Source organism: Salmo salar, chromosome 10 (assembly GCF_965601325.2).
Source record: "Salmo salar chromosome 10, fSalSal1, whole genome shotgun sequence".
In the NCBI taxonomy this organism is placed as follows: Eukaryota; Metazoa; Chordata; class Actinopteri; order Salmoniformes; family Salmonidae; genus Salmo; species Salmo salar.
The window spans coordinates 99,921,019-99,933,643 of record NC_138300.1 but is presented as its reverse complement, the minus strand read 5'-3'; the positions used below and the strand labels follow the sequence as shown (position 1 = coordinate 99,933,643).

Here is a 12,625-nt window from a genome sequence, read left to right as displayed (position 1 = left end):
TTTGTGTGGACCCCAGGAAGAGTTGCTGCTGCTATTGCAACAGCTAATGGAGATCCTAATAAAATACCAAAATACCAATACCAGAGCATCCCTCCACATAAATCCATATAAATTGATGTTTTAAAACTGCCACCCTGTGGCTAAATGTTCACACTACACTTTCTCCATCGATTACTTACCAATTTTTCTCTTTAGATGCTTGCAGAGGGGTCAACACTTACATTATTAACTGCGTTATACACACATTATTAACTGTGTAGGCACATAAATGATTTTGTTAATGACTTCAATTTGCAGGTGTTCGATTGCAGCCCTTCATTGTTCATACTTGATCTGGATTAATTCATAGGCTTTCTCTGGCCCTGGCCAAATGGCTGTCTGATTTACATAGCAAGCACCAGGTTCCTTTCTCTCAACTCTATTTAGTAGAATCACATGGGTATCCTTTTAATTAATGCTGGATGAAAGCTCACAGAACCACACTCGATGAACAACTCTAACCAGACCGCCGTGTCTTTACACACAACCACATATCTTTAATTAAAAACAACATTACTTTTATGTCCTTCTATACAATATGTACATCTCTTGAACCACGTGCAAAGCCATAATAATAATACATTACATTATATATACATATCAAAGAATACAATGAAAACCAGCTTTTCCCAGGGAACTGGTTTTCAGGTCGTTTTCAAGTCTAACACCAAATTTAAGGTAAAACCTGAACACTGAAGTACTGTGCTGAGTGGAGGGCATCTCTACCTGATCAGTTTGTGTTAGGGCCTTCTAAAGTCAGCTCAGAGCACTGTACAGTTCAGTGTTACTCTGATCTTTACTGATCACACTCCCTGCGTCGGTATGACAAGAAGCAGGTAGATGGGAGGAGGAAGGAGGGAGAATGGAGAAAGATGTTGGCAAATAAAAGTAAGAGGGGGAATAATGATGAAGAAAAAGAGGGAATTGTTGGTTGAAGAGAGGGAGGAAAAGAGAGATACAGGGCGAGTCACATCCTTGTGATGTCACTTCATATGGCTCTCTATCCAGTCTTTAAAGTTGGCCACATGTGTGTACACTGTAAACAGGTCTGGGTCACACTCTCCCTGGTCATACCCGAAACTCACCAACCCCAGCAGCCGCCACTCCCCTTTGGACTTGTCCCGCCCCCCTGGAGAGGCAAGAGAAGGGTCCTGGGCAGAGCCTGTCTGGGCAGGAAGGATCAGGATACCCCCTGTGTCCGCGGGACAGATGTTAGATGGGCTGTAGTCGGGTCGCTGGCGGCCACAGAGCATGTTGTCCGTGACGCTCACGGGCACCCCTTTACGGGCATACTGCTGCTCGCAGGGCACCACGTCAGCCAGATGCTGCACACCCACCCTGGCCTGCTCCTCTTCCCCAATCCGGGGATCTGGTTGGGGGGCCCAGCCCGTCACCAACCCTTCTCTGGAGGTCACCTCTCCACCCTGGGTGTCAGGTAGGCAGAGGGGCAGGACCTTCTCCCCAATACGAGCCTTGTCCAGCAGCTTGATCACTGCCAGGTCTGAGTCAAGAACCAGCGGGTCGTAGTTGGGGTGTATAGAGATGGAGGCCACCTGAAGGAAAAGAGGAGGGATGGGAAGAGAGACAGAAAGAAATGATTATCAGGGAGTGAGAGAAAATAGACTGGTCAGAGAAAGAAACAGTACAGGTGGGATGGTCAGGGATGGTCAGGGAGCGAAGGGATAGTTAGAATGAAGAAGGAATTGTCAGAGATAGAGAGGAGGGATGGTAAGAGAAAGAATAGAGAGAGAGAAAGGCCGTGTCAAAAAAAGAAAAGCTGTAGAGAGAATAGAGATCCTGTGCCAAACGTAACAGCAGGGTGACAGCTTGGCTGTCAGTGGAATGACGTTAGCTGTGCTAGTTACCTGGCAACTCACTCACACTCCTCAATCATGTGCACATACACTATATATATATATATATATATATATATATATATATATATATATATATATATATATATATACACAAAATTATGTGGGCACCCCTTCAAATGAGTGGATTTAGCTATTTCAGCAACATCCGTTGTTGACAGACATAAAATTGAGCACACAGCCATGCAATTTCCATAGACAAACATTGGCAGCAGAATGGCCTTACTGAAGAGCTCAGTGACTTTCAACGTGGCACCGTCATAGGATGCCACCTTCCCAACAAGTCTGTTCGTCTGTTCATCATTTCTGCCCTTCTAGAGCTGCCCAGGTCAACTGTAAGTGCTGTTATTGTGAAGTGGAAATGTCTAGGAGCAACAACGGCTCAGTCATGAAGTGGTAGGCCACACAAGCTCAAAGAACGGTACCGCCGAGTGCTGAAGCATGTAGCGGGTAAAAATCGTCTGTCCTCGGTTGTAATACTTACTAACGAGTTCCAAACTGCCTCTGGAAGCAACATCAGCACAAGAACTGTTTGTCGGGAGCTTAGTGAAATGGGTTTCCATGGCTGAGCAGCCACACACAAGCCTAAGCTCACCATGCGTAATGCCAAGCCTCGGCTGGAGCGGTGTAAAGCTCGCCGCCATTGGACTCTGGAGCAGTAGAAACACGTTCTCTGGAGTGATGAATCACGCTTCACCATCTGGCAGTCTGACGGATGTATATGAGTTTGGAGGATGACAGGAGAACGCTACCTGCCCCAATGCATAGTGCCAACTGTAAAGTTTGGTGGAGGTGGAATAATGATCTGGGGCTGTTTTTCATGGTTCGGGCTAGGTCCCTTAGTTCCAGTGAAAGGAAATCTTAATGCTACAGCATACAATGACATTCTTGACGATTCTGTGCTTCCAACTTAGTGGCAACAGTTTGGGGAAGGCCCTTTCCTGTTTCAGCATGACAATGTCCATGTGCACAAAGTGAGGTCCTTACAGAAATCTTACATCTAGTGGAAAGCCTTCCCAGAAGAGTGGAGGCTGTTATAGCAGCAAAAAGGGGACCAACTCCATATTTATGCCTATGATTTTGGAATGAGATGTTCGATGAGCAGGTGTCCACATACTTTTGGTAATGTAGTGTATATTACTTGACAGCCCTTTATAAAGCGCATAATGTACCATTAGACCATATTATTTACAATATACTGCAAAATGGCAATATGCTACTGTATATGTTGGTTAGATCCAGACTAGCTATGTCGCGCAACCACATTGGTGTTTACTTACGGTCAAAGTAGCTTTCTGGCACCTATTCAATGATTGAACGTAAAAAAAACATGGGGCTGTTTTACATGGCTAGATGTAGTAGACATGATGTAATGATTGTGAAATTATACATTTTAATTGGACACAGGTTCAAAACCATCCAGCCATTGGTATTATATAGAGGTAGACCTTGAGCTTTTACCATCTCATAAGGCTTGAAAATGTACCTATAGTGTGTAACATCATGTGTGGTGAACTGTACACCATAGCTGTATTTCAGTCTAATCATTGCAGTGTGTGGCTGAATACAGGTGGTCTCAGCCGACCACATCATTCATCATTCCCTACTTCTCTCCAAACTCACTCTCACTGCCTACCCACACCCACTAACCCATTTAGCCACTCTCACTCTCTACTCCCCACCCTTAAGCCCTCTCCATCCCCTCTCTTACCCTGAGATGCTGCAGGCCCTTGGTCTCTCGGAGGTCACTGCGGTAGTGTTTTCCCATCACCACCTTGACCGTGGCTGCATCCAGAGGGTACAGCTTCCCCAGCTCAGTCACACAGTGGGCTGCCAACACCACACTCCGCTGGTTCACCAGGGCCCCGCTACACACCAGCTGCCAGCCTGAGGCCTCATCCTGCCCCTGGGATCCAGCCCCAACACCTGATTCAGCTCCAGTCCCCTTCTTTAGTGACCCCGCAAGGCTGGCCTTCTTGTCCATCTTGGTCCCTGCTCCGTTGGTGGGGCGTTGGTAGATGGCGGCTAGCCAGGGCCAGTGGGACTCTGCCGGGCTCTGGGGGTCAAAGGTGGGATGCTTCCCACACACTGGGAAAAGAGAAGGATGGAGAGACAAGGGTGGAGAGGAAAGTGTGGCCGGGCGTGAGAAGGGTGGGAAAGAAGGGGAAGGAAGATATTAAACCTCAGATCTACCAGAGTGATGAAACAACACTTGATACTGTATGGAAACCTTATTCCACATCACACCCACCCTGAAATATTACTTTTTCAATCCAATTTTCTTGATTGCTTAGTGTCTAAGTGTGGTTTGAAAGCGCAATTCTAGCATGCCTAGGTGGCATAACAAACCTTTCCTTATATTAAGATGTACATCAAGTAATGTGGCTCTGCTGCCCTCACCTGGCGAACAGGAGACATGACGTCCGCTCCACTTGCCAGTCTTGAGGCAGGTGCGGCGTGCACTGCCTGAGTGCTGGTAAAAGAGAGAGGCACACTCGTACGCAATGTGAGTGTGGAGGTGGTGGAACCCCTGGGGCAGCTGGGATAGCATTGGGGGAACTTTGGTGGGGCCGACAGACTGGAACATCTTCACAAACCCAGAGGATGAGTAGAGCTTATGCACAGGGGTCTTCCTGAGAGATGAGAGGGTTCCATTGAGATGCCTTTACAGAAACAAACTAGTGTATAATGTACCTAAAGAGGCTAGCAGTATGTATAACTCCTTTTACGTTTTTAAATGGTTCATTTATAGGCAGAGGCTGCGGATCTGTAGGTAACCGCCCCGTTCCACATCCGTCCCGCCCCCCCTGGAACCCCGGGAAAGATCTGTATCACGTTCTGCGCATGTGTTTCTTTACCTCTACTTAACTACCCCAAAAATGTGTGGTCACTCTCCCTTCACATTTCTCACTGTCAATTGTGAATGATCTTCTTAGTTATGTACAGTGTTGTTTTGAATGATGTACAGTGAGCAAATTGTAGAGCAGGTAGTGTTAACAAACTGTAGCATATGCTACCTGTCTTTTGTTTCAATCAATGCACATATTTTGCCTAGTGGCACACTGTTTAGTTATGCGCGCATGAGAGAAAAATGTGACCATTCGCACAATCATCCTAAAATGTCATTGGAAATGAGGTGGTGTTTTTTGTCTTAAAGTAACGTTACAATACATTATGCTATTAAATTTGGTTCTGTTATGTACAATACTATCATTATGTGTTCTTGCAGATATTGATTCAACTTTGATCGAGCACCATTTGCCAGAATAGCCCGTTCTCTATGAGTAGAGAGTAGAGACTGTGCCTAAAGTAGAGAATCCTGCACATGCACAGAAGCTGTGGGACCTTTAGCTGTTGGGAAGAAAGATCCAGGAAAAGTCTGATCCGCAGCCGCTCCGTAATTTATATGTGGGCTTCACATGGTAAAGTGGTTCTGTCACTCACAAAAAAGAGCTACAGTGAGGGAAAAAAGTATTTGATCCCCTGCTGATTTTGTACGTTTGCCCACTGACAAAGAAATTATCAGTCTATAATTTTAATGGTAGGTTTATTTGAACAATGAGAGACAGAATAACAACAAAAAATCCAGAAAAACGCATGTCAAAAATGTTATAAATTGATTTGCATTTTAATGAGGGATATAAGTATTTGACACCCTCTCAATCAGAAAGATTTCTGGCTCCCAGGTGTATTTTATACAGGTAACGAGCTGAGATTAGGAGCACACTCTTAAAGGGAGTGCTCCTAATCTCAGCTTGTTACCTGTATAAAAGACACCTGTCCACAGAAGCAATCAATCAATCAGATTCCAAACTCTCCACCATGGCCAAGACCAAAGAGCTCTCCAAGGATGTCAGGGACAAGATTGTAGACCTACACAAGGCTGGAATGGGCTACAAGACAATCGCCAAGCAGCTTGGTGAGAAGGTGACAACAGTTGGTGCGATTATTCGCAAATGGAAGAAACACAAAAGAACTGTCAATCTCCCTCGACCTGGGGCTCCATGCAAGATCTCACCTCGTGGAGTTGCAGTGATCATGAGAACGGTGAGGAATCAGCCCAGAACTACACGGGAGGATCTTGTCAATGATCTCAAGGCAGCTGGGACCATAGTCACCAAGAAAACAATTGGTAACACACTACGCCGTGAAGGACTGAAATCCTGCAGCGCCCTCAAGGTCCCCCTGCTCAAGAAAGCACATATAAATGCCCGTCTGAAGTTTGCCAATGAACATCTGAATGATTCAGAGGACAACTGGGTGAAAGCGTTGTGGTCAGATGAGACCAAAATGGAGCTCTTTGGCATCAACTCAACTCGCCGTGTTTGGAGGAGGAGGAATGCTGCCTATGACCCCAAGAACACCATCCTCACCGTCAAACATGGAGGTGGAAACATTATGCTTTGGGGTGTTTTTCTGCTAAGTGGACAGGACAACTTCACCACATCAAAGGGACGATGGACGGGGCCTTGTACTGTCAAATCTTGGGTGAGAACTTCCTTCCCTCAGCCAGGGCATTGAAAATGGGTCGTGGATGGGTATTCCAGCATGACAATGACCCAAAACACACGGCCAAGGCAACAACGGAGTGGCTCAAGTAGAAGCACATTAAGGTCCTGGAGTGGCCTAGCCAGTCTCCAGACCTTAATCCCATAGAAAATCTGTGGAGGGAGGTGAAGGTTCGAGTTGCCAAACGTCAGCCTCGAAACCTTAATGACTTGGAGAAGATCTGCAAAGAGGAGTTGGACAAAATCCCTCCTGAGATGTGTGCAAATCTGGTGGCCAACTACAAGAAACATCTGACCTCTGTGATTGCCAACAAGGGTTTTGCCACCAAGTACTAAGTCATGTTTTGCAGAGGGGTCAAATACTTATTTCCCTCATTAAAATGCAAATAATTTTATAACATTTTTGACATGCGTTTTTCTGGATTTTTGTTGTTGTTATTCTGTCTCTCACTGTTCAAATAAACCTACCATTAAAATTATAGACTGATCATTTCTTTGTCAGTGAGCAGACGTACAAAATCAGCAGGGGATCAAATACTTTTTCCCCTCACTGTAAGTCTTCTGTTGTGATGTGTGCATTAATCAGGGTCATACATCGTGTTTATGGTCTCTCTCGTGTGATGTGCCAATGATGTTGATATATGATTATGCACATATACTATAAGTTTTATGTATGTGGTTTTGATATATGATGATTTCAAAAATGGAAAAAAAAAACAAAAATGGAAAAGAAGTGGGCACGGTGGTGGTCCCAGCGTCTCCAGAGGCGCTCTACCCGGCCGTGGGGATGCACTCCCTGGGGGAGGCGGTGCAGCTGGACCTGCAAGCGGAGTGGGGGATGGAGAAGGAAGACGGACTGATGATAGTGGACAGCCACGAGGACGAGTGGGGGCGTCTCCATGACGTCAGGGTCACCGGCTCGGTAAGGTCCTGGCTTTGCCTGTTGTCTACTTCATACATAATTAATGTTATTCACATAGTCTTCTTCTAGTGATTACATTACACCTCATCTGCTCAACATATACAAGATGTAAATTGTGTATTACTATGAATAACATCCTTTGTATGAAGAGAGAGGTTATGGTTAAGTTCCAATGTCCATACTAGCATACCACTTAGAATGCATGCCGAATACTTTGCTTCATTCAGGTAGTATGCCAGTGTGGATATCGGAAATAGTCCTTATATGTTTGTATCTGTGTTTCTGTCTGTGTGTGTTTGAATGTTGGTGTCTGTTGGTAACTGCTGAGTGGATACCTGCCTGGTGGTGTTTGGCAATGGCATGCTTGCTGAAGGCAGCAGTTACTCTTGCTCTGTGAAAACAGCCTTCATACTGTCATGACGTTGCCCTCTTTGGGTTTTCTATGCACCATCCCCCTACCTCTGTCTCCCACACCCAGGCTCTGTGAGAGCAGTCGTAAATTCCTAAAGAGAATGTCCTGCCTCATGGCCACAGTATGGAGACACAGTGGGTTTCATAGAAAGAACCAAGGAGTTCTTCCACCTCACAGGACTGGAGAACTGAACGACATTTATGTTCTGGAGAAGGTATAAAAGATCGGTGAAGAATCCAGCTACGAACTGGTCCGTTTGGTACAATTTTGTGAAGCTCATGAGAGACAATACGGCCACATTACCATGGCGCTGTTTATATAATAGCCTCAGTTGTGAGACTTACATCTAATGGTTGTATAAAATGAATGAATAAGGATAAAGCTATTTGGAATATGTTGGGATGCTTGTAAGATGTTAATTTGCGAGAATTGTATTTCTGTTTAAAGTTTCACCAAGTCATCGGCACGCCCCCATGAACAGATGGGACCTGGCGTCATGAGACAGCCTTTTTCTGTTATTCCGAATATAACCCCCACCCAGGGTTTCTATCACCAGACCAGCTTACCTCGATAACGAGAGGGCCGAGGTTTGACCATGCATTCCTCTTTCTGAACTTTGACCATACCACGTGGTTAAACTCTTAGACTATCGATACCGACAGAATAAGAACAAGTCTTTGATATTAATTACTAGTCTGCTGCTAGGAATTCGGTATCATTGAACGCGAAGACCGACGAAACATCTGTCCTATAACGACATTAATGAATGTCACTTTGAAATATCCATTCTAACCGAGAGAGAGAGGGAGAGCGAGAGAACGCGAGGACAAACTCCCCAACAGAACGAACTTTTCAACAAAGATCCCGACGACACACTGAGCGTAAATATATATATTGATTGCAATTGTTCCCGAATGAGTGAGTGTTTATGTGCAAAGTATTAGCATTTCAATTGTTATAATTATCAACCCTTTTGTCTAACAAGCCGCCATGCCGGTTTAGCCCACTAGGGCACATTCCTCTATCATTTCTTTGTAACGATATCTACTGTTTGTTATGCATTTCTGTGAATTACTGAGTTAGTAAGTAAATGATTTTAAGACAATTGATGTATGGATGACTCATAGTGAAGACTGGGTTCGTGCAGATAACCAACAATTTACGACGTTTGGAATGAGACTGACGAGGTAAACGAATACATCATTAATCAGAAGACTCATAGATCAGATATTATGATATCTGAAAGTTATATTAGGAAAATTATAACTTTAATCTGAATATTTTCCTTGGTGCCCCGACTTCCTAGTTAATTACAGTTACACGATTAATCAGTTTAATCGCGTAATAATAATTACAGAGTTATTTGATAAATATGTCTTCAGTTTTAATGATGCCAAAGACACGACAATACTTTAGCTACACCTGGGATTATCTCTACACACCTGTAGATTACCAAAGTCTGTTTAAGGTGGAAAACTAAGGGGGAGGCCTGGAATGCTTGCTGCTTCAGAAGGAATTTTGATATGAGAGCATGGAGTCTTCCTTTGTTGACTGAACCCTTTACCACATCCTTCAGATCCAAGAGAAATGTCATGGGTTGTCAAGGTGTGACCTAATCATTCATATCGTTTCATAATAGTTTTCTTATTGATAACACTAATCAGTGATTCGTGGTGTTTAGTGTTGTTGTTAACCTGTGAAGGCAGGTAGCCTAGTGGTTAGAGCGTTGGGCCAGTAACTGAAGGTTGCTAGATCGAATCCCCGAGCTGACAAGGTAAAAATCTGTCGTTCTGCCCCTGAACAAGGCAGTTAACCCACTGTTCCTAGGCCGTCATTGTAAATAAGAATTTGTTCTTAACTGACTTCCCTAGTTAAATAAAGGTTAAATTAAAAAATATAAATTCATAAACCTTTCAGTTTGGTTGCCTGGCAACAGCAGGGCTAGATGTTTTGCGGTTAGGTTTCTAAACCCAGTTGCCCAACATCGCGAGACTTCCTGGAATGCTTGTGATGCAGATTCGGCAGACCAGACCGGGGTTTGGGGTTTATTTGTAAAATAAATAGTCTACATCTAAAGCCACAACCTAGATTCGCCCCAATGTCTTAAGTAGCTGTGCATGTTATTACGACAACCTCTTGAACGTGACAAACTGTCACGTTTTCATTTTCATCAAAAACAACTTTATATCGAAGGAGCGCCTTTGATTTGACGAAATGCACATGCCCAGTTCGGTGCGAGACGACCGTTAGACCTGGTGACGCGTTTCTGTGCATGAGCTTAGCTAGCCAACGTCGCCATCACATCGCCTACAAGCGTGATCGGGGATTTCTATTGGAGAAGCAATTACTACATACACTATGTGGACACCCCTTTAAATTTGTGAATTCGGCTTTTTCAGCCGCACCCGTTGCTGACTGGTATAAAATCGAGCACACAGCCATGCAATCTCCATAGACAAACATTGTCAGTAGAATGACCCGTACTGAAGAGCTCAGTGACTTTCAACGTGGCACCGTCATAGGATGCCACCTTTCCAAAAAGTCAGTTTGTCATATTTCTGCCATGCTAGAGCTGCCCCGGTCAACTGTAAATGCTGTTATTGTGAAGTGGAAACATCTAGGAGCAACAACGGCTCAGCCGCGAAGTGGCTGACAGAACAGGATTTTGGAATGAGATGTTCAATGGGCAGGTGTCCACATACTTTTGACCATGTAGTGTATCGTCATTCGAAACCATATTTGGTTAGGTTGAGAAGATTCTGTACAGGAAGTACCCTGTCTGACCATTTCTTGGCCTTCTTTGTCATCTCTATCCATTACAAAGGATCTCTGCTGTTACGTGACACTTCCTACGGCTCCAATGGGCTCTCAGAGCCCGGGAAAAAGCTGAATGACGTAATTCAAAGCCCTGGCTGAAACACACGAGCGCTTTTGCTAAGTGGTCTATCAGCGGACAAAGGAATTAGGCGCATGCCCGAGTCGACCCCATGCTGTATTTTCTTTCGTCTGTTTACCTAATTGCAGATTCCCGGTCGGAATATTATCGCTTTTTTACGAGAAAAATGGCATAAAAATTGATTTTAAACAGCGGTTGACATGCTTCGAAGTACGGTAATGAAATATTTAGAAATCTTTTGTCACGAAATGCGCCATGCGCCCGACCCTTATTCACCATTCGGATAGTGTCTAGAACGCACGAACAAAACGCCGCTGTTGGACATAACTATGGATTATTTTGGACCAAACCAACATTTGTTATTGAAGTAGAAGTCCTGGGAGTGCATTCTGACGAAGAACATCAAAGGTAATAAAACTTTTCTAATAGTAAATCTGATTTTTGTGAGTGCTAAACTTGGTGGGTGTCTAAATAGCTAGCCCTGTGATGCCGGGCTATCTACTGAGAATATTGTAAAATGTGCTTTCACCGAAAAGCTATTTTAAAATCGGACATATGGAGTGCATAGAGGAGTTCTGTATCTATAATTCTTAAAATAATTGTTATGTTTTTTTGTGAACGTTTATCGTGAGTAATTTAGTAAATTCACCAGAGGTTTGCGGGGGGGGGTATGCTAGTTCTGAACGTCACATGCGAATGTAAAAAAGCTGTTTTTTTATATAAATATGAACTTGATTGAACAAAACATGCATGCATTGTATAACATAATGTCCTAGGTTGTCATCTGATGAAGATCATCAAAGGTTAGTGCTGCAATTAGCTGTGGTTTTGTTTTTTGTGACATTATAGGCTAGCTTGAAAAATGGGTAGTCTGATTATTTCTGGCTGGGTACTCTGCTGACATAATCTAATGTTTTGCTTTCGCTGTAAAGCCTTTTTGAAATCGGACAGTGTGGTTAGATTAACGAGAGTCTTGTCTTTAAAATGCTGTAAAATAGTCATATGTTTGAAAAATTGAAGTTTTCGGATTTTAGAGGAATTTGTATTTCGCGCCACGCCCATCATTGGATATTGGAGCAGGTGTTCCGCTAGCGGAACATCTAGATGTAAGAGGTTAAACCACAGTATTTCCTCATTAGAACTTTGTCATATCATTGGGATGATTATTTTGGGATGGTTACTTTTCTTTTTGCGAAAAAGCCGAGTGCCTGCCCGTAGGTATTTTCCCTTAGCCCATGTAAAGTGATAGGTCACTACAAAATCAGCGTGGACTCCACATTTTAATATTTGAAAATGTCTGAAAATTAACATTAAGCTCAGTGACCAAAATAACTATGTAAAACAAGTCCTTTAAAAGAATGTGGTTAAGAAAATCACTTGTTTAAGGTAAGCCACTCGAATTTGGTGAAACGTATAAATGGAACACTAGTCACTTTAATAATGCCACTTTTTGCTCAGTTGGTAGAGCATGGTGTTTGCAACGCCAGGGTTGTGAGTTCGTTTCCCACGGGTGACCAGTACGGAGAGAAAAAATGTATGAAATGTATGCATTCACTACTGTAAGTCGCTCTGGATAAGAGCGTCTGCTAAATGACTAAAATGTAAAATGTAAATGTAATGATTTCAATGGCAATGTGGATATACAGTATAGTGTTGGTTAATGCTTACGTCTGGAATTAAATGTAGACTATATAATGTGTATTATTATGTGTGCTCTGTAACATAATATATTATACGTCGTTGGACATACCTGGATGGAGCTTGTGGAGGCAGAACTCTCTGTCTGACCAGCTCTGAGACCTTGGGCTCTCTGCAGGCTGCAGACAAACACACACAGGGTTCCCATTAACACCTACTGACAGGCTGGCAGCTGCTTTCATTGTCAATGTTGGGTTGATTAGAGGCTGCTAAAAATAGTGCTCAACTGGCAGGTGCTACAGTGTGTCCCTTGTTGATAATCACAAAGTAGAGGCA

At 43.7% G+C, this 12,625-nt stretch overlaps 1 protein-coding gene across 2 annotated transcripts in view; it reads right to left on the bottom strand.

Annotated features, from left to right (window-relative positions):
- Nucleotides 1-511: 511 nt before the first annotated feature.
- Nucleotides 512-12,625, bottom strand: part of LOC106561310 (inactive serine protease PAMR1) — a 52,758-nt gene continuing 40,644 nt past the window's right edge. For both annotated transcript variants that reach the window (XM_082957293.1, XM_014125125.3), the window contains exons 11-14: nucleotides 12,402-12,468; nucleotides 4,314-4,546; nucleotides 3,625-4,001; nucleotides 512-1,592 (exon numbers count right to left, since the gene is read on the bottom strand). In XM_082957293.1, the coding sequence (XP_082813419.1) occupies nucleotides 1,023-1,592; nucleotides 3,625-4,001; nucleotides 4,314-4,546; nucleotides 12,402-12,468 (1,247 nt within the window). In that variant the 3' untranslated portion in view covers nucleotides 512-1,022. The remainder of the gene's footprint in view (nucleotides 1,593-3,624; nucleotides 4,002-4,313; nucleotides 4,547-12,401; nucleotides 12,469-12,625) is intronic.